Here is a 22,534-nt window from a genome sequence, read left to right as displayed (position 1 = left end):
GGTGCATGAAGATGAGAAAGATGGGAAAGGCTTTAAATGCCAGAGGATTTTATATTTGCTGCTGGAGGTAATAGGGAAACAATAAAAAACAAATAAACAACAAACAAACAAACAAAAAACATTGAGTTGGAGGGTGCCCATGGTTAGACTGCACTTGAAGAAAACATCTTTGGTCTGTCAGTAGAGGATAGATTAGAGTGGTGAGAGGATTGAGGTGATTGAGAATCTCTACCAGGTGGCAGCTGTGTGATTGGAGAGAAGGGGACATAGATGAGAGATGAAGTGAAGGTTCAAAAATCTCTCCTGGCTAATATAGACATGTCTGATAAATTCTACTCCTTCAAAAGTCTTTGGATAGTTTCTTTGGCTTATGGACCTTTAGCCCCTTCTTTGCCAAGTTCCCTAAGCATAGTTACATTTTTCTATAAGAACATTTTGGATCCTGTTCCATTGTTTCTACATGTAATTTTTTTTAAGGTTAAGTTAAAAAAAAACTTAGATCAGTATAGCATACTGTACAAATTAAAAGCCTTTCAGAACAATTTTCATCCATTTCTCCAGAATTTTTAAAAGGTATTTGAATAATTCTTTTTCAAAATATTTCAAAAATATCAAAGAAGTTAGCTCAAAAAAACTTCAGTAATAAGTTGCTACTCCTTAATATGGTAGTTTGCTGCCCTCTACAGTCAGGTATGGAAGATTGTAGCTTTGTGGGTATTTTGATTTTTCATCTAGAATATATACCATTAAATGACTATTTTATTTGATATTAAATTCAGTACAAAAAAAGTTTTTTTAATAGAATGTGTACCATTCTAAAGCCTTTTTTTTTTAGACTCAAAGACTACAGTTATGTACCATAGGTATTACATGAGGAAGTTAACATTGTTTCATTTAAATAATAATGAAAATTTATAATTGGATCACCTCGGTATTTTCCAGAAAGAAGTAAAAATCTGAATAAAGATCTACCATTTCTGGAGTTGGAACAAACCAGTATGGACTACTTGCTGCAGTGTAAAACTTACTAAAACTAAAAACTTTATGCTGAATTTTCAATTTGAATGCTTTTCAACATAGAATTGTTTCCTTCTGGATCTCATTGGTTACAAAATAATTATGAACAGTCAACCAAATTTATTATTATATATTTGAGTACTGGCAGTGTTCTAATAACGGTCATATATAATCATCCCTATATCCTGCTCAAATGTTGAATATCCTAATGTGGTACAATAAATGAAGAAAAATTATAGAACTACTAAAAGAGAAATCTATCTGGGGCTTGAGTCATTTTTCTTCTAGTTAAGGCTTACTATCACTTTCTTAACATAGTTATGTATGTTTAACATGGTTTTACTTTAATATTTAGAGTTTTAGTTGGTATAGGGAAGAAGAGGGACATTAAAAAAAAGCATTGTAGGTATGGATATACTCTCGTTACAGTTTTTAAATGACTACTGCCACCTTGCCATTTCTCCTTCCACCTTTTTTGTATAGAAGACGTTTGAAAAATATTAACTGTTTGGCAAAAACAGTTGTTTTTAGAAATAGCTGTGTATTTCAGAACATAAATCATCATGCCCATAGATTTGTGTGGCCTCTTTCTCTGATAGAACCAATAAGATGCCCTATTAGTTAAGGAGTGTGGGTAAGATTGTATTTTAATATTCCATTGGAAAATGCAGTTGTACACCTATTATTTCTTTGCTTGTTTAGTTTACAAAGAGATTACCTTTAAGTGTTCTCTTTAACCTATAAATAACCCTATAATCATTTGTCTGAATTTATATCAATTAATTTAATTCCTGTTAGTCCACCTGTATTGATTCCTACTTTTATGTATTCATTTGCATTTTTTAAAATCCTGCTTTACTGCCTTTGAGGATGTTACTCATTTGAAAAGATAGAAAGTCATAAAAGTGATAAAAAGAATTTTAAAAGACACAAAATAATATGCAGCGTAAAATATATACCAAATTCCTGAGGGAGTGGAACAGTTAGGACTTGCTTTCCTGAATATAGGATATAGTTAACATAATTAAATGTGCATAAAAATATCATTTGGCTTAAATATTTTTCATTGAAATAGCATGATTATTTAAGTCTTTACTAAGAGCCTTATTGTATTAGAGATCTTTAGAGCTAAATTAAAATTTGCTAATAAAGACCTCCATTCTTTTTTCTTGGCATTACTTTTTTTCCTTTATTTTATACCTCTCCTTTTTTTTAAAGTTAAAATTAAATTACTTTAATTTTATGAGAAGCTAAGAATATAGTTATCTTCATTTTTAATGTTTGTTAGATTTATTTATAGATCTTATTTAATCTAGTTATAAGAAACTTAAATTTAGTATCTAATCACAGTTCAGTAAAAACTTAAATGTGAATTTAAAATCATTATCAAGGGATTGAAGATTTAATAGTAGAAATATATCTTCTATTGTGTCATAAATTCCTTTTTTCTTTTAGGTGGTATATTTTGAATCTCATCAATTTTCTTCCTCATCTTTTTTTTTAACTACTTGTATTATCAGTTATTTAACTAAACTGGTAAAATGAGGTTTTGGTGAATTTGAGAAATTTTATGTTGGCAACCAAGGCATGAAACTTTAAAAAACCTTAAAACTTTTTAAAGCTTCAAACTTTAAAAATTAGGTAGTTTTAGGGGTATAAATGCACAGCCAAATTGTCTTTTTTATACCTTTTTTTTTTCATCAGAATTATTAACTTAGAGATATTTTTAATTCATGGGGACAAATAGTTACGAGAAAAATACTTGTCAGAGAATCTTGTTACTTCAAGACAGGCTATATTTTTCCCATCACCCACCAGGTGCCAGGTAACCTTTTGTTCTTGAGCCACCTGAATCAATTATTATTGACTTTCTACCTTTTCCCTCATTTTCCTCTCTTAATTCTATACATTACTCGGTGTTAGATTCATGAGGATCCTCTATGTGATAGAGAGGCAAGGAAAGTGGATTAGAATCAAAGGACCTGGGTTTGAATCAATTCTACTTACTGCTTGTGTGACCTAGAATCTTGCCTCCCTAAGTTACAATTTACTTATGTGTAAAATTAAAGAGGTTGAACTGAATAATCTATAAAGTCCTTTCCAGGTCTTGATCCTACGATCTTATTAATATGCTCATTCTGATTACTATTATAGGCTTTCTAAAGTTTTGGTATATTATGCTTTGATTTCTGAGGATGCTTAACTATAACCTTGAGAATACTTTTGAGGGAAATATCATGACACCATTACTTTTGCTCTCTGTTCTCACATGTGAATCTATAAATGTTGTAATGTAGAGCCTTGAAAATTAATTATTCTATAATTCAATAAAAACTAAAATGGCCATATTCGGTGACCCAGGGTTTCTATTGCCAGGTGTATACTCTAAAGGAGGTCAATAGTTTATTTATTTGTTCTTTTGTTTTTTAATATTTTTTTGAATTACATGTAAAACAAATTTTTAACATTTTTTTAAATTTCAAGTTCCAGATTTTTTATCTCTTGTCTTTCCTCCTCCCTAAGATGGCAAGCTTCTATTACAATCATATCCTACAACTTGTTCGACCATTTCCCAATTGATGAGCATCCCTTCAATTTCCAAATGTTTGCCACCACAAAAAGAGATACTATAAATATTTTTATATGAAATTTCCTTTTCTCTTTAGTATTCAGCTCTAGTAGTGGTATTGCTAGGTCAAAGGGTAAAACAGATTTCTATACCCAATTAAATGTATATGTTGTTATTTCTTTGAGACAATTCCAGTGAGTAAACTTCAAGCATTCCTCCATTCCTCCATCTTCCCCTACACTATAAAAGCTATTTCTCACCTCTTGTGTGAGATAACTTATCCTATTCTATAGCTATCTTCTCCCTTCTTCCAATACATTCCTTTTTTTCACCCCTTAATTTTTTTTTTAGAATCCCACCATATCTTTGCCCTTTGTCTACGTGTACTCCTGCTAATTGCCCTAATAATGCTAAAGTTCTTAGAGTTTACAAGTATCATCTTCCATGTAGAAATGTAAATAGTTTAACATTATTGAAACCCTTACAATTTCTCTCTATTTACCTTTTTGTGCTTTTCTTGAGTCTTGTATTTGAAAGTCAGATTTTCTGGGCCTCTTTTTCCATTTGACCAATTTTATTTTTTAAGCTATTATTTTCTTTTTGCCATTTTTCTCCCACCTCTCTTATTTGATTTTTGAATTTTTGAGTTCTGTCAGCACTTGAGACTAATTCACATTTTTCTTTGGAGTTTTACAACTGGTAGTTTGAATCTCTATGTCCCATACTGTGTCTTGTTCTTTGTCTCCATAGAAATTTTTTATGGTTTAAGTGTTTCTTTTGCAGTTTGTTCATTTTCCCAGCCTTTTTTTTTTTGGCCTATGGACTAGTAGTTCTGAAAGTTACTGATTCTCTCTCCCCTGTTGATGGCTTGCAGGACTCCCCACTGTGAGCTATTTTGTTCTGGGGTTAGGGGCTTCACTGCAGCATAGGCTCAAAAGGGCCAAGAGCTAACCAACTTCAGAGCCTTGCCTGGGACTTCAAGGATTGGGTGTGGTATATTCTGTTGTTAGTGTTGGCAAGGTCCTGGGATCTGGAAGTTTGCCTATACCCAAACTCAGAACCTGGTGAAGTAGGTAGGGGTTGTCAGCCCACATCTCTTACATGCAGTTTTACTTCTGGTTTCCCCTTATCCCATGAAAATTTTCCAGGGCAATTGTTTTTCCAATGAGACATTTAACATTTTTTTGCTTTTTTAAAGGAATTATTTTCTTCAGTGAGCTCTTGTACCTCCTTTTCCATTTGGCCAGTTTTGCTTTTAAGAAGGTCCTTTCAGTGGATTTTTGTGCCTTTTTTACCATTTGGCCAAGTCTGTTTAAGTTGATATTTTCTTCAGTAATTTTTATTCCTCCTTTACCAACCTGCCAACTGTTTTTTCATGATTCTCTTGCATCTGTTTTATTTCTTTTCCCAATTTTTCCTCTACTTATTGGGTTTTTTTAATCCTTTATTAGTGCTTCCAGGAATTCTTGTTGGGTCTAAGATCAATTTATATTTTTCTTTGAGGCTTTGGATATAGCAATTTTGTCTTTGTTGTCTTCTGAATTTGTGATTTAATTTTTCTTGTCACCATAGTAAGGTCAGGTTCTTTTTTTGTTTGCTCATTTTTCCAGGCTATTTCTTGACTGTTAGCTTTAAGGAATGGTGGTGTGAAAGTTGGACTTTGCTTCTGGGGTGGAGAAGGCACTGTCCCAAGCTTCAGATTTTTTGTGCAGCTACTTTCAGAGCTAATTCTGGAGATCTATAAATTTTTAGTTCTTCCAAGGTGGTATGATGTAAGGGAAAAAGTGTTTACTGCTCTCCTGTCATCCTATGCTTTTGTCTGTGAAGTACCCCAACCACTCTTCCCTACCCTCACCTCCAGAACTGTGACCTGACTTCCCTCTTCATCTGGGGCCACAAGTTTCAGTGTGATAGTAGTGCACCTTCTTGCCCTGAGACTGTGATCCAGGACTGCAACCTGGTTCCACATATAAGCAATGCAACAGAATCTTGTACCCAGTGCCAATAGAAGTACCCCTGTAATTGCCATCTGACCAGGTATTCCTTACTGTCTGTGGGTTTTAGAGCTCCAGAAGGTGATGATGATGATTCAGTTGCCCTTAGTCTTGTTGCTGGCTTGCTATGGTCAGGACCTGCCCTGGTTCAGTGAGTTTTTGTACCTTTTTCATGATTTTCTTGCATCACTCATTTCTTTTCCCAATTTTTCCTAGATGTGCTACACACCCTTTTTCTGCCAATCTTCTGAGTTGTCTTGGGAGAGATAATTGTTTTACTCTACCCTTTTGTGGGTTTTGCTGCTCCAGAATTAATTTTAAGATGTCATTTTAAATTTATTTAGAGGGCAATTTTGGAGAGTTCCAAGTGAGCCTCTACCTTTTCTCTGCCATCTTGGTTTTGCTTCATAGTGATTTTTTTTTAAGTCCTAGAGACTTAATAGGTTTGTGACCATGGGTAAGTAATTTACCTTCATTGTGTCTGTTTCCTTATCTATAAAATGAGGTTAATAATAGCATCTTTCTCATAGTATTGTTGTGAGAATCACCTAAGTTAACATTAATTCAGTGATCTGCACACCTTAAAGCTTTATATAAATGGTTGCAATTGTTGTTATTTTACACCAAAATATTTATATAGTACTACTTTTTTATAGCAGCAAAGAATTAGAAACAAAGTAGATGCATATAGATTAAGCAGTGCCTAAACAAGTTAAGGTAAATTAATATAATGGAATATTAGTGCACTGTAAGAAACAGTATAATGAAAACAGAAGCATGAGAAGATTTAGATGAACTAATAAAAAGTTAGGTTTGTAGAACCAGGAAACAACGGTATAAATAGGAGAAATAGCACCAATATAATTGAAAAATGAATGTTATAAAATTATGGCAACTAAACTTAGTCCCCCCACAATGCTATGAGAGGATACCTTCTTTGCAGAGATGATGGGAGCTTTGTATATATAGCACACTACAAATAGTGTCACCCTTTTTTTTTTTATAGTCAGTTAATTTATTTTTCCATCTTTTTTCTTTGTTATTAAGGGAAGGCAAAGGAGGAAAGGAAACACAGGTCATGTAAAAACAAAAGATCTCAACAAAAAAATTTTAATTTATATTCCTGTTTCTCTTTTCCTCATTTGCAAAATGAAGAATTGGACTAGCCACAGGTCCATAATTCTTTATTTTTGTTTTCTCTAGTATGGTTTTAAAAAGCAAAGCTAGAATGTAAGTAACACAGATCTACTTTTTTTGTTGTTGTGCCTATAATATTTCACTTGTGGTTGAATGAAGAAAGTGATCTGATGGTTGGTTGTGATATACTGGTAAGGAAAGCACTATATATTTAAGATGTATTTTGTAAGAATCATTCTGATTTGAGGCTTGATAAGTTGGAATCTGTTAAGTTCTTTAATTTAAAACTACTAATACCCTTGTTGCTTGATGTAAATCAAGTAATGTATTTAGTTGCTACTTGCATCTTGGGTTTATTTGGCATTTCAAAATAGTAATATATGTTAACAATTAATTTTTTCCAGGGTGACCTAAAAACATATTTGTGCAGTGAACAAGAACATATTAAAGGAGATTCACAAATAATGCTGCTACAGAGAATGGCCTGTGAGATTGCTGCTGGACTTGCCATAATGCACAAACATCATTTTGTGCATAGGTAAGATTTTCTGATTAAGGACTGGTTTTCAAGCATTCCTGAAATTATTTTAATTTCAAAAATTATTTTTTTAACTGAAAAACTTTAATTAATTAATTTGGAATGTTTTTCCTTTGTTACATGATACATGTCCTTTCCCTCCTCCCCTACCCCACCCTCGTAGCCAACCCTCAATTTCACTGGGTTTTACATAATTTCTTCAAATTCTTGCCAAAATACAGAAGGAGGCAGAGATGGCAAAGTATAGGATTTCTTTATCTACAAATATGGTTTGAGGGGAAAATACTTCTCTCTTTCACTGTAGACTGTTCTTGCTAATAATGACTTAATAATAGTGAAACTGAGAAACTCCAGTACAGTTGCTTGACATTATTTAATTCTTTGATAGAGCCACCATTTCATCACTGTGGTTTACTCTCTATGTTGATAAAGTTCTCATTCCTGTATAAATCATGTCCAAGTCTTTTCATAAGTCTTCCATAGAGAATCAACCCAATATACTGAAGACCTTCTTATTTAATAAATTGGCACATACATGATATTAGTTCAAGCTATCTGTTGTCTCTCATTTTTGCTTGTTGTTTCAGACCATATATATCCTCAGTAATGCATTACACATGCCATCTGTGATATACAATTGCTCTTGATAATGTACTACACATTCTGATTAAATTCAACTGTACATCTTTCCCTTTGTATTATTTTCTTTTTAATTCTTCTGAGATTGTGGTTTTTTACAACATACTTAAGTGAGTGGCTCAGGGTCACACAGCTAGGAAGTGTCTGAGGCCAGATTTTCCAGGACTGGAACACCTCCAGGCCTGGCTCTCTGTCCACTGAGCCACTTAACTGCCTTTTAAACAACAAATTTTTAAGGGAACAGATTCATATCTTTGATGATTAGCTCATATCAGTACTAACAATACTCAGATACATCTGTAATTTTATAGATATGAGTAATCTCTTCAACAGTGAAAATTATAACATTTTTGATGCAGTCACATAGCACTGTACAGAGTGCTTTAGCATTCTGTGTGCCTCAATTTCCTTATCTACTAAATAAGAATAATACCTACCTCCCAGAATGTTGTGAGGTTAAAGTGAGATGAAATTTGTAAAGCATTGTATAAACTGTAAAAATAAATGCTAGTGGCTACTCTTGTTGTACTCCTCCCCTTCTTCCTCCTCCATACTTGCTTTTCTAATACAGCTCTAATCCATATCCTCCCAGATAATCCATATTCTCTGCAGATGATCCATGAGGATGCCCATTCATTTTTCCTGTCTCTTGCCACATGAACAACTTTACATTTCCCAGAGTTAGGCTATTAAAATAGGTCAGACAAATGGAAATCTTATGTACTATTCACATATTACTCCATAATATATAGAGTTGCTCACACTGCTCCAAAACTTTTATTAACTCTCCATTGAATAATAAACTCCCAACTGAATGAAGTTCTTTCTGTGTAGCCTCCCTTATGAGACCTTCCATTATCTTGGTAACCACCTACTTCTTCATCTTGTTCTATTCCTCCTATCATACCGTATTGTACACCCAAAATTGACAACTTACCATCTCAGTCATTGTTTATAATGCTGTACTGCCACTCTTTTGTTCTTGAAAGTCTGGTGGCATGAAGGATAGATCACTGGACCTGGAGTCAGAGAGACCTGAATCAAATCCAGCCTCACAGCTTACTAGCAGCATGACCCTGAACAATTCATCTAACCTCTATTAGCTTCATTTCTTCATCTGTAAAATTGGATCAAAGTAGCACCTACCACCAGGTTGTTGTGAGGATGAGATAAGTTATAAAGTGCTTTGCAAACCTTAAAATGCTATATAAATGCAAGCTATTATTATTTATCTCTCTGGGTGGGATAACCTCTTCTCGAGATCCTTCCACTATTTCCCTTAAGTCTCCCCAGCTGACTCCTTCCTCCCTCACATCCTGTTCAAATTAATATCAATCTCTGTCTTTTGGAATGGAGTGCAGCTAGATGGCATTATGGAGAGAGCACTAGGTCTGAAGTCAGGATGTCGCAATCTTCCCGAGTTCAAATCTGACCTTAAATACTAGCTGTGTTACCTCGGGCAAATCACTTAACCCTCTTTGCCTCAGTTTCATCATCTGTAAAATAAACTGGAGAAGAAAGTGACAGACCACTCCAGTATCTTTGCCAAGAAAATCCCAAATGTGGTCATGAAGAGTCAAAAATGTCTAAACAGGAATAATTAGAATGGAAGTTTCTTAAGAACAGAATGCATTTGTATCCCTAGCTCCAGTCCCTGGTATATAGGAGGCACTTAATAAATGCTTATTAGTTGACTGATCACCACTGCTAGATAATGGATTATTAGCTCTTTTGAATCTGAATGACATATTTATATTTGTGTTTCTGGTAGCACATAGAATAGGCCCTTCCTAAGCTTTAGCTGGAGGAAGTGGGAGATGAATAAGAAACTAAAATTCAGCATACCCTAGACAGGTATCACTGTTCTGCTTGAATTTTGATGTTTGTTTGCTTCAGATGCTACTTGGTGTTAATCTGAGCAGGAAAGGAAATATGGTATATCTTAAATGCTCATAAATTGTTTATAACATTCTCATTAATGTTCTTTTAATATTAGATCAAGTTAAATGGAAAAACAAGCTTTAAAAGCTATCCTACTAGGGTTAGAGTTTTCAGGAAGGAACAATGCCTCCCAGGTCCCAGTAGCTCATCCACACATATCCATAATCTCTTGGACTTTAGGGCAAAAACATTATGAAGGCAGAGGCTTAGACCAACTTCTTAAAAAACATATCCCTGGGGATTGCTAGGTGGCTCAGGGGATTGAGAGCCAGGCTTAGAGATGGGAGGTCTCAAATGTGGCCTCAGATACTTCCAGGTTTTGTGACCCTGGGCAGGTCACTCAACAACTGTTGGCCTAGCTCTTACCACTCTTCTGCCTTGGAACTAATGCAAAATACTGATTCTATGATAGAAGATATGGGTTAAAATGTATATATGTATATATCCTCCACATTTATATGCCATAGTTTTAGAATACCATATGTGTGTGTACACATTTGTCATTCCAGTTTACTTCTGATAGCATTCCCTTGAGAGGTTGTCAGAACACAATAAAGCTCCAGGGTCCCTTATTTTCTTGGGGGTAATATATTCAAACAGGTAAAATGATACAACCTTACAGTTCTGAAATGATAAGTATATCTTTCCTCATTGGGCTGTAATGATTTTTCTTTTTTTGAAGATAGCAACATCTCAAAATGTTTCCTTCTGATTTTGTTTTTGTTTTTGTTTTTAAACCCTCACCTTCTGTAGTGGAATCAGTACTGTGTATTGGTTCCAAGGCAGAAGAGTGGTAAGGGCTAGGCAATGGGAGTTAAGTGACTTGCCCAGGGTCACACAGCTGTGAAGTGTCTGAGGCTAGATTTGAACCTGGGACCTCCCATCTCTAAATCTGGCTCTCAATCCACTGAGCTCCCCATCTGCCCCCCTCCTTCTGTTTTAGAATCAACACTAAGTACTAGTTCCAAGGAAGAAGAGTAGTGAGGGCTAGGTGATTAGAATTAAGTGACTTGCCCAAGGTCACACAGCTAGGGAGTGTCTGAGGCCAGATTGAATCCAGGACCTCCTATTATTTTGAAAATGTTTTTCTACTATTCAAAATAAAGGAGATAAGTCACTAGCTCTAATTTATCAGTGTTCTCTCTCCTTTTCTTTGCCTCCTAGCTTTCCTAACTTCATTTAAGCCCCAGCAAGTCTTGCTTCTACAGGAAGCCTTTTTCTGATGTCCTTTACTGCCAGTGCTTTCTCTCTATTGATTATCTACAAGTTACCCATTATATTCCTTGTTCATTCATAGTGGTTTGCATGTTTTTCTTTCTCGTTAGATTGTTAGCTCCTTGAGAACAGGGACTGAGCTGTGTTTTGCCTTTCTTTGTAGGAGGCTCCAGGTAAATTCCAGCTGACCAAGTAACATAGTCTGTTACCGAATCAGCTGTACTGATTTACAAAAGAATGAATTGATTTCTGCTGTCTCAATGAAATATATTTATTAAAATTTCTTAGGGTAGTTCATGGAATGCTCTGAAAATTAATATTTGAAATAGCACAGGCTTTATCATTACTTTCACTCTGATGTTTAATCAAGACTTTCTTTCTCACTCAGTAAACACTTATTGACTACCTTTCTTTGTTCCAGGCATTGTGCTAAAATATGAAAAGAAAAGTAAAACTCCATCCCTGCTCTTAAGGAGCTCACAGTCTACTGAGGGAGCTATGAACAAATAAAATATACCCACAAGATAAAATGGAAATCATAAACAGAAGAAAGACACTAACATTATGATAACAATATCGGATCATCTTTTTATGCTGATTAATTCCTTAAAAATTAGTTTGCTCTAGTGCCTGATAATGAATCTAATCACAATTTAGGCCTAATTAGCCAAGTTACTGATTTTTGTCACAGAATTGACTTTGCCCTTTCTTGCTTTTGTTTCCTTCTTCCTTTTTTGTTTTCCAGCGACTTAGCCCTGCGGAACTGTTTTCTCACATCTGATTTAAATGTAAAAATAGGAGACTATGAACTAGGACTTGGCAAGTACAAGGTAAATTAGAGGTTTTAATGTTAAATTTTCCTCCTAATTCAATTTCAAAGAATAATAACCTTTGTGTTCACAAAATATCATTCTTTGTTCAGTGCAGTTTTGCTTTTGATGTAATTTTAAAAGAGAAAATTACTGTTCTAATTATTTTAATGGTAATTTTGGCTTCTGAAAGCAGGAGGGGACAGGATAAAGCTAAAGTCCATGTCTGGTATTTCTTCCAGAATATGATGTACTTCTCTCTATACAGGAAATTTGCTATTTCCTTCTGGTAAATAAGAAATTTTAAATGAGTGAGTAGACAACAAACCTTATTGCTATTATCTTATATTTGGCTTGTACAAGAGATTTTTTTAAAGTTGAAGATCACAGAGGTTTAGAAGCAAATTGAAAGAAATAAAAATTTTCCTGTAGTGAATTATGTTGATTAATTGCCAAAGAATAAATTATATAGAAATAGAAAATGAGGGTTTTAATAAAAATAAACATATGAAGCTGTGATCTCAGCATCTATTATGTAATTCTCTGTGTGTGTATATATATAGTATTCTATATATAGTATTCTAGAGACATGATACTTTTTATAAATCTAAATAAATGACTTCTTGATATAGAAATTTATTCTAAAATAACAGCAATAGATTATTCAACATGTGTGTGTGTGTGTGTGTGTGTGTGTGTGTAAGAAAGATAACCTAGTGGAAAGGAAAGGCTGAAACTTTAGATTCCAAGGTAGTAGATTTGACTCTGGTCACACCACTTAACTCCCTGTGTAACTTTGGGTAAGTGACTTAACAGTTTCCTTATCTATAAAATGGGAGGACTAGATGGCTTCTAAGATCCCTTTCAGTTATAAATCTATGAAGATGGGGGCAGCTGGAGGGCTCAATGGATTGAGAGCCAGACCTAGAGACAGGAGATCCTGGGTTCAAATCTGGCCTCAAACACTTCCTAATTGTGCAACCTGGACAAGTCACTTAATCCGTATTGCCTAGCCCTTACCACTCTTCTGTCTTGGAAGAAATAACCGTATTGATTCTAAGAAAGAAGATATGGGTTTTAAAAATAAATAAATCTGTGAAATTGGGTCAGCTAGGTAGCACAGAGGACAGAGCTTCAGGCCTGGAGTTGGAGTTGGAAGGACCTGGGTTCATATCTGTCCTCATACTTTCCTATGACCCCAGGCAGTCACCTAACCCTGTTTGCCTATGCCTTGCCCTTCTATTTTAGAGTTGTTACTAGGATAGAAAATGAGGATTTTAATAAAAATAAACATATGAAGCTGTGATCTCAGCATCTATTATGTAATTCTGTGTGTGTGTGTATGTATACACATACATATAAATAACCTTATAAAACCAGTAAAATTATAGCTTAAATTCTATTCCCTTCCAGATATAATTATCCATTTAGATTTAACTATCAGAACATAGCCCTGAAGAAAGTTTTGTGTTTTGTTTATTTATATATAAATCATCTATGTGCAATAATATATTTATAACACTGTAAAATACCCATAAGTTCCAGTATTTATCTCCAGATAATTTTTATTCTGTAACTGTGGGTGGTTATATATCAGATGCTATGTGTCTTTGTTTTCTAGAAATTAAAAACCATTCAGAAATATTCACTAACTCACTATTCAGCTCATAGAACATTGTAGAGAATTTCATAGAAGTTTATTACTTGCCCTTCATTCTGGAAACAGGTCTTTTGTGACAGCAAAAGCAAAAAAAATATAACTTCAGCCCCACCCCCTTTTTTTACAAGGATTTTAGTTCATGTTAAGCATCTCTTAGAAATAAGTTTAAAAAATTGTTTCCATGTGTAATTTTAAATTTTTAATTAAGTTTAAAGAAAAGGAAAAAATTATAAAGTGCATTAAAAATCTAATTCTTTTTTCCATACTCTGCCTTTTTTAACACTGTAGGCGGATTATATTGAAACGGAAGATAAAAAACTTATCCCCCTTCGGTGGACTGCACCAGAATTGGTAACCAGCTTTCAAGAGAGATTACTAACTGCAGATCAAACAAAGTTTAGTAATATCTGGTATGTAACTATTTTTAGGTGTTATCTTGTCTATCTTTATTTGGCAAAAATCAGAATTGACCATTTTAAAGAAAAAGAGATGGTCATGTAAAATCATGACTGGGAAATTTTATGACAATTTTTATTCAGCACCTTCATTTTTCCAGAATACGTTTTATTGTAAAACAAAATGACAGAATTCAGAAGGTGAATATGTGAATTGAAATTAAATAATTCTGTACCAGCAAGTGAGATTTTTATGAGCATACCTGTTGCTGGTTAATGGAATATATAGTTGACTGGTGATTTCTGTTTAGTATTTATTAAAATATTAGTCTGTTAATCCTTAGGATATTCTTTCTAATTAAAGATATTTCTGTTTCAAACAAAAAAATCTAGACAGTCAAAATAATTTTCTAAGGACATACAATTAATGATTGTAATATTTATACTACTCATTTTTGCACCATATTTTATGTTTGTGACATTTAACTGTTTCATTATTGAATTTAGAAGCATTATGTAATAATGGATAGAGAATTAGCTTTGGAGTCAGGAAGACAGATTCATGTCCTTCCTCTAATAATTATAGCTGTGTCACTATGAACAAATAACTTAGCCTTTAAGTTCTCCAGACTCTAAGAGTATAAATTGTATACACATTGAGAATTCCCTAAACTAGTTTCATTACAAATCCAGGCTTCTTTCTGTTTCCTTCCCACCCATCCCAAACACTACCACCACCCCCCTACCCCATCCTACCCCACCCCTGCACATTGCTCCTAATTCTGGTCTCTGAGGTCAAGTGGAGGAAAGCATGTCCTTCATGATTGCTCTTCAGATACTTGAAGACAGCTTAAGCCTTCTTTATGCCAAACTAAAGAGCTATAGCAACTTCAACACATTTTCCAGGCCCTCCTTCATCCTTCTGTATAAACACTCTAGCTTTAGCAATACCCTTTTTTTTCACTTAGTGACTAAGTATGATGGGATTAATACCTCCCTTCTTTTGGACACCATGCTTATAAATATCCTAATTCATTAACTTGAATTAAAATCTTCATGTCTTTCACACACCGTTGTCCTCTTCCATTCTATCCTTGTATAATTGAAATTTTTAACTTGAGCATAGAACTTTGCATTAAAGTCATTTCAATTTTTTCTCCTGTCCAGATCCTGATTCCTTCATTCCTCTCAGTTTCATGTCATCTTGGCTTCAAGTCATTGATTTTAAAAAGATTTTTTAAGGCCTCAATACTTAATGGAATTAATTTGTAACTTTTTCTTCTGTGCTTTCCAACTAAAGGTAAAATGGTAAACAGTTCAAGTACTGAATAAATTAAAAAGAGTAGTATAGTAGATAGAGAGTACTGGATGTGGAGTCAGAAAGACTTGAACTCAAAATTCTTCCTCAGACACTCTGTTACCTTCTGGGCAAGTTACTTGACCTCTCATTTTGTTTCATCATCTATAAAATGGATCTATAGTAGTAATAGCCCCTACCTTAGAATTCTTGTGAGGATCAAAAGAGATAATATTGATAAGCTATCTTTTTCAGACCTTAAAGTGCTATGTAAATGTTAGCTATTATTATTTAAAATAAATCATCATATTCAGGCTTAAGTTTATAAACTCTTCCCAATAACAAATTGAATGTCTTTCATTTGGACATATATAAAATCAGAGCTTAGTAACAATTTCCTGAAATGCCAGTCAGCTTTCAGATCTCAGAAGTTAATGGAAATAACATTTTTGCTGTTGTGATAGTTACTCCTTTGTTTAGAGATAAGAATCCATAGGTCTCTGTGCATCATAAAAAGAACACATTTCTGCTCCCAGTGACCGAAGAGACGCAGAAGATAGTATATAACCCCACCTCTCGCTATCTCTTTTCCCAGGAACACCGTGTGTAGAAGTTTCATAAGAGCCAGGCAGGAGAATTTATTCACATGGTCATACTTAAGTTTTGTACATTGTTCTTTTATTTCTTCTACTTCAAGTGATTACTCATAAATCTTATAAAATATAATACTTGGAGTTATTAAACATTAATTTAAATCTAACAGTAGAAAGAATCAGAAAGCCCTTAGACACCACATACAAGTATTAATTCAGTTCTTGATATTCTCAACATAATCTTTGCCCAGGAATCAGATGAAACACCAGTGACAGAATTTGTTAGTATCTATATTGACATTCTTAGTATAAATGAAAAGAGGAAAGAAGTTGAAGCTAAATGGAAGGATGACTATAGGCTTTCCCTTTGAAGTGATAAATAAGGGTGTTAACTAGTAGCATTGATTTTGTTTTGTTCCTAAAGGCAACAGTAAATATAATTCTGTGGAACTCCTCCATCTCACTTTGTAAACTTTTCTGTAAGCATAAGCAGTTAGACTGACAAAGTCTTTAGCTTTTAGCTTGTGCTAAAATTACACATCAAGGTGAAAAAATGGAAAAATTTATGAAGAATTTGAAAATATATCCCAAAATTAATTACCATATACATTTTTACTTAATGACTTCAAAACAGGTAGGCATTGGATAAAACAGCAAAACTTATATTGGAAACAAAGATCTGGCTTCAAAAAACAAAACAGAATAAAGATTTATAAACTGCTCAGAAATCTCACAACTACAAACATCCCTGGATACCACAATAAGAAATAAAAAGTTGTTGCACCTGCAAGCTCCAAATAGCATTCATTAAAAGTAAAATTGATTATACCTTAACAGGAGATGCTTTATCACTGGCACAGTTTTTTTTAGAATCTAGTTTTCTATATGCTGTCAGATTATTGATTGGTTAGAGCAAAATCAAAACAAATACAAAAATTAAACAGTAAGAAGATCACACCATGTCTGAATATAGTACTGACTTCACAGCCTGAGAACATGGAGATTAAATAAAATGAAATAAAAATGAAAATATTAACATCCATATTGCCATTTCTTAGAGATGTTTAATTGATACATAACAGTTGCTTTGATAAGTGTTCTAAAAGAATCTAGAATACTAGAATAGGCCTTAGTCTGCAAATGTATCATTTTGGATGTTTAAAATACCGGGGGGGGGGGGGGGGGAAGAACAGCAATATGATTTTTTTGTAATCATCATTGTCTGCAGTATTTTTAAAATTAGCTTCAAAATCTGAACTGGGGATATTCTTGGTGAAAAGCATCTGAGAAGGAAAAGATCATGTAAAATTCAGTATGGAATCTAGCCAAACCAGCTTATCCAAAAAACATTTGTAGAGAAAGCCAAGAGAAAAACAAATTTATGTGAAATGGAACAGATCTATAATCATCTGTTCTCATTAGTATCAATACTAAAATCAACATATTTGTACTCATCTGCCTCTGAACCTGATATATTATAAAGCAGTGGCAAATCTCACTTAAAATCAGAAAGAATAGACCTGACTAAATATCTATAAGAAATTCATGGTAGAGCCAACAAAGTTTTTAGAAGGTTTTGGGTTGATTTTCATCATATCTCAAGAGAAGACTTTTTTCAAGGTAAAAGCCCACTCCCACTCCCAACAAAGAGAACCAAGAAAGATTGCTGTTTTAGATTCTTAGGCCTGGTTTCTTATCTCTATAAAATCCTTAAAAACCATTACTATATATACCTATATGTGTACATATCAAAATTATCCTTTATGAAACTTGGAAATAACAAGCATTGTTTTGCATACTTTTTATGACAGACTACATCTACAGAATCACCTAGAAAGGGAAGAAATTACAAGATTCTGCTGTTTTAATTTTTAAAAAGCATTTGACTTGGAAAAGACTGTTCTCAGATGAGTTATCTCTTAAATATACATTTTAATTTTATGTAATCCTATCGTGGATGTGACTAGAGTTAACAGGGCTCTGAATATTGATATCAGGAGTCATAGAGGAACTGAAAGATAAATGTTCATCTAAGGGGTGTTTACCATTGGGGTTAAAGATGTTCTGCTTATTATTCAAACAGAAGGATTCCTATTCATGTTTCTGTTCACAGATGGCATTTTACTAATTGCATTGAGCCTCATAACATTACAAATACATAACTGTACAAAAAAGATTGATCTAACCTTCCAGCTGAAAAAACCCAAAGTGGATGAAAAGTGAGGATTTCCCAGACTGAGACATTCCAGCTAGAAAGGCAAGCTGTGAAGGTAACCCACTTGTGTAGAATGTCTTTCACGGGTTCTACAAATAAACAATGAGCTGGACTGAGAATCTAGTTGAAGGCAGAGTCTTAAATAAGTCACATTTGAAAAATGAAGCAATCCTTTTTTGTGGATCCCAAATGCTTTCTGCTACAAAAGCCTTTCTCTCAAAAGTTCCTCAGCATTCTCTTAATGATAGATGACAAAGAATAATGGAAAAGACAGAATTACTAATAACATGAAGGTTTGAGGCCTGGAAGGGAACTTGGATGTATACAGTCCAACCCCATCATTTTACAGATATGAAAACAAAGCTCTAAAAGTTTGTGATTTCCCCAAAGTTGGACAGATTTGAACTCAGGTCCTCTTCAGAGCCAATACTCTCTTTTTTTCCCCCATTTATTAAGCAGCTCCTCTATAATAAAATTAAAATAGTAAATCATTAGTAATTTTAATTAATAGTAGTAGTAGTAAAATTAAAAGTAATAAGCATTTATATAAAGCACTTTAAGGTTGCAAAGCACTTTACATGATTCATTTCATCCTCACAACACCCCTATGAGGTAGATTGTTATTGTCTCCATTTTACAGATGAAGAAACTGAGACAATAGAGAGGTTAGGTGACTTGACCAGGGTCATATTGCTAGGGAATGTCTGAGACCAGATTTGAATTCGAAGTCTTGCACCTTTGCAGTAAGGCTTCTGACTGTACCACTCTACTGAAATCAAAGGTTTCTATTGATTTCTTAAATAAAATGTCTTGTTTTTTAGTCCTTCTTGACCTTTGAACTCTCTGCAGCTTTTGTTACTGGTAACCTTATCTCCTCTTCCTAGGTAATCTGTCTCTTCCCTTGGCTTCAGTCTCTTGGTTTTCTGATTACCCCTTCAGTTCATTTGGTTCCTGGCTCCCCTCCTGCCTTCCAACTTCCATAAGTTTTTGTCCTCGGCCACCTTCCCTCTCCACACTCTTGGTGGTCTCATCCATTTCCATGGGTTTAGTGATTCATTTGGATGACTTCAAAATGTATATGTCCAATTTTTATCCCTCTCTTGACCTCCATACCCACATTATCAGTTAACTTGGGCACTTCCCTTTGAATGTTCCCTTGAATCTAAATTTAGCTCAGTGTATCTAAAGTAGATCTTCTGAACTTCCTTGCCCCAAATGTGCTTCTCTTGTAATCTGCCTTATTTCTGTGGTGAGCATTCCCATCCTTCCCCCTTGCCTAGGTTAAGAATCTCAACTATTATCTCTGACTCCTCCATCTTCCTTTCCTTCTAAATCCAGTTAGTTGCCAAATCCTGTTTTATTTTACCACCACAGTTTCTTATCCCCCTGTCCCCTGTATCCTTTTCCACTCTATCCAAGCCTTACCTACCTCATGCCTGTATTATTGTAGTAATCTCTTAATGGGTCTCTGCATCTGAGTCTGCTTTTTGTTAAACTGTTCTTCATATACAGCTCCCAAAATAATCTTTCTAAAGTACAAGTCTGAGCCAGTCATTCCCTGTTGAAAAGTCTTCAGTTATTCCCTATAATATTTCTAGGATAACATTTAAATGCCTCAATTTTGCATCTTAAGTCTTCTACAGCCTAGTTGTAATTTTAATCTCAATCAATCTCTCTCCTTCCCTCTTCCTCTCACCCTCTTTCCTTCCTTTCCCATTTGGTTGTTAGTGTTCTCTTCTCCTTTCAACTCTTTCCAGCTCTAAATCTATAACTATTATATCACTATCTGTTTCCTCGGTGCCTCCCTTAGTTCCTTAAATATGATTATTTAATGAATATTCATTGAATTACATTACATAGATCCAAAATGTTACCCTCTTCAACATCTGCCTTTTTTTCCTCTTTCTGTTTACTGGGCTCAGGTAGAAAACTCTAATTCCTTCTTCCTCATAACAGTCATTCAGACATTTGAAGGCAGCCAACATTTTCCTCCTAAGTCTTTTCTCTCCTAATCTAAATATCCCTGTTTTTTTCTCTTAATCCTTTAGCTTCCTCCTTCCTTCTTCCTTATTTCTATTGTTGATATCACCATTTTCCCGGTTTAGCAGATTTGAAAGAGTCCTCTTTGATTCAACAGGCCCCTTTATCGAAAGTGCCATTAGCCATTCCTTAGAAAAACCTGTTCTTCCTACTGCTGTTTCCCCTGATCCATTAAATCTTTTTCTGTTATTATCACACATTATAATGTTTGTAAAACATCATCATCAACTCAACCAATTATTTATTAAGCCCCTACTGTGTGCTAGGCAATACCCCCCCCCCCAATAAGGGTCCCTACCCTCAAGAAATTTCTAATCTAACAGGGGAAACTGTGTGCACCTATATGTATATGCACACACATGCACATGGGATACAGGGTTACCTTGGAGTAGAAGGCCAAGGGGCCCAACAAAGCCTCCAGGCAGAAAGTAGATGTTGAAGGAAGCTGGGAAATTGCAGCAGGTGGAGATAAGGAGAGAGAGCTTTCCATGGGGGACAGACAGCCTGATGAAAAGGCACAATGACAGGTTATGGACTGTCATGATGAGAAACAAGCAAGTAGGCCAATCTGGTCTTGACTTTAGAGTATGTAGAGAGAGGAATGCAAAACAAAGCAGGAAAGGCACAATGAATGTGATGAGCTTTCAGTGCTAAACCAAAGAGTTTATCTTTGATCTTAAAGGTAATAAGAAACATGTAGGGTTTTGAGTAAGGCAGGCAATTTGGTCAGACTTGTGCCTTGGGAAATCCCTTTGACAGCTATGGGGAAAATTGTTTATAGAGTCTGGAGAAACCAATTAGGAATCAGTTGGGAGGCTATTACAGTAGTCCAAATGAGAGGTGAGGAGGGCCTAAACTAGAGAAATGGCTATGTAAATGGATGAAAGGCAGTGCTATGTGAGTGATGTTTCAGAGATAGAAATGACAAGATTTAGCGACTAGTTGGATATGTGAGAGAGTAATGGATGGGGGGGGGGAGATAACATTTTGTTTTGGATATGTTAAATTTGAAGTGCCTATGGAACATCAGGTTTGAAATATCCAAGAGGCAGTTTGTGATACAACTCAGAGCTCAGAAGAAAGGCTTAGGCTGGATATATCAATCTGAAAATTTGTCTCTGCTAGAGATGACAAACTTAAGGGAGTTGATGAGAAGACCAAGGAATAGAATATAAAGAGAAGAGGGCTCAGGACAGAGCTTTGGGGTATTACCCAGAAGTTAGTGAGCATGACATGGATGAATACAGCAAAGGAGAATGAGAAAAAGCATTCCAATAAGATGAGAAACAGAAAATAATATTCCAAAGGCTCTTGGGGTCGTCAGAAGCATTGAACATTTAATAAAGGTTAAAGAGGATGAGGATTGAGAAAAGGCTTTAAGAAATTTTGGGGTTATAGATTTAGAGCTGGAAAGACCTTAGAGGCTGTTGAATGCACCCTACAGATGGGAAAATAAGTCGCAGAGGTTGAATGACTTGCTCAGGATCTTACACTACAATGTTTCTCAGGTAGATTTTGAACACAGACCTTGATGCCAAGTCCAATGTCTTATCTGCTGTATTATGCATCCTGTATCATGTTAACTTTGGAGAGTGCAATTTCAGTTCAGTGATGAATCAGAAGCCAAACTGCAGAAAGTTAAGAAGAGAGTGAGAATTAACTGAGTGGAAATGGGAATTGTTTTGCTCAAAGGCTACTCCCTACCCATTATTTGTTTCCAATTCCCCAAATAGATCCTTCAGATCTCTCCTCATGGTCTCTAGAAGGTACCATTCCCACCTTCATATCTTTATTAATACTGAGTTTATTTCCCATTCTAATTCTGGAATTTCCACCATGCTTCTCTGCGCATATAAATCCTGCCAGTCCTAAGGTCTGTATCCTCTGTGAAGTCTTCCCCTGTCTAGTTTAACCCAAATTGATCCTTCCTACCTCCATCCTTCTTCAGTACCTTTGCTCTAAAATGGACTCATTTACAACTTAGAGTGTGTGACCTTTTACTCTTCTACCCAGTGGGATTTCAAACACCTTGCTATTAGGGATTATCATACCTATATATGTATATGTGTGTGTGTGCATATGTATATGTGTTTGTATGTTTTTCAAAGTCCTTACCTTATGGCTTAGTATCATTCTAAAACAGAAGATTGGCAAAGGCTTGGCAATTGGGGTTAAGTGACTTGCCAAGGTCACCCAGCTAGGAATTGTCTGAGTTTGGATTTGAACCGAGGTCCTCCCAACTCCAGACTTGGTATTCCAGCCATTATGTTATCTAGCTATTTCCATATATTTTTTATCTTAATCATCTTTCTCTTCCTTATAAACACCTATTGCCACATCAGTAAACATTTATTAACACTTTACCAAGTTCTAGGGATAAAAGAAGGCAAAAGGCATAAGGCAGGCACTTCTCAAGGAGCTCACAGTCTATTGGTGAGACAACGTACAAAAAGCTCATGTGTAAGATAAATGGAA

General features: G+C 34.8%; 1 protein-coding gene across 1 annotated transcript in view; it reads left to right on the top strand.

Moving 5' to 3' along the window:
• LMTK2 (lemur tyrosine kinase 2) overlaps window positions 1-22,534 on the top strand; it is a 136,412-nt gene that overhangs the window by 95,312 nt on the left and 18,566 nt on the right. Inside the window, exons 7-9 of the mRNA XM_007498274.3 lie at window positions 7,122-7,255; window positions 11,796-11,880; window positions 13,808-13,929. Coding sequence (XP_007498336.1) covers window positions 7,122-7,255; window positions 11,796-11,880; window positions 13,808-13,929 — 341 coding nt within the window. The remainder of the gene's footprint in view (window positions 1-7,121; window positions 7,256-11,795; window positions 11,881-13,807; window positions 13,930-22,534) is intronic.

The sequence above is a fragment of the Monodelphis domestica genome, chromosome 7 (assembly GCF_027887165.1).
Source record: "Monodelphis domestica isolate mMonDom1 chromosome 7, mMonDom1.pri, whole genome shotgun sequence".
NCBI classification, from domain to species: domain Eukaryota; kingdom Metazoa; phylum Chordata; class Mammalia; order Didelphimorphia; family Didelphidae; genus Monodelphis; species Monodelphis domestica.
Note: the sequence above shows the minus strand (reverse complement) of the source record. Positions and strands in the feature narration are given on the sequence as shown.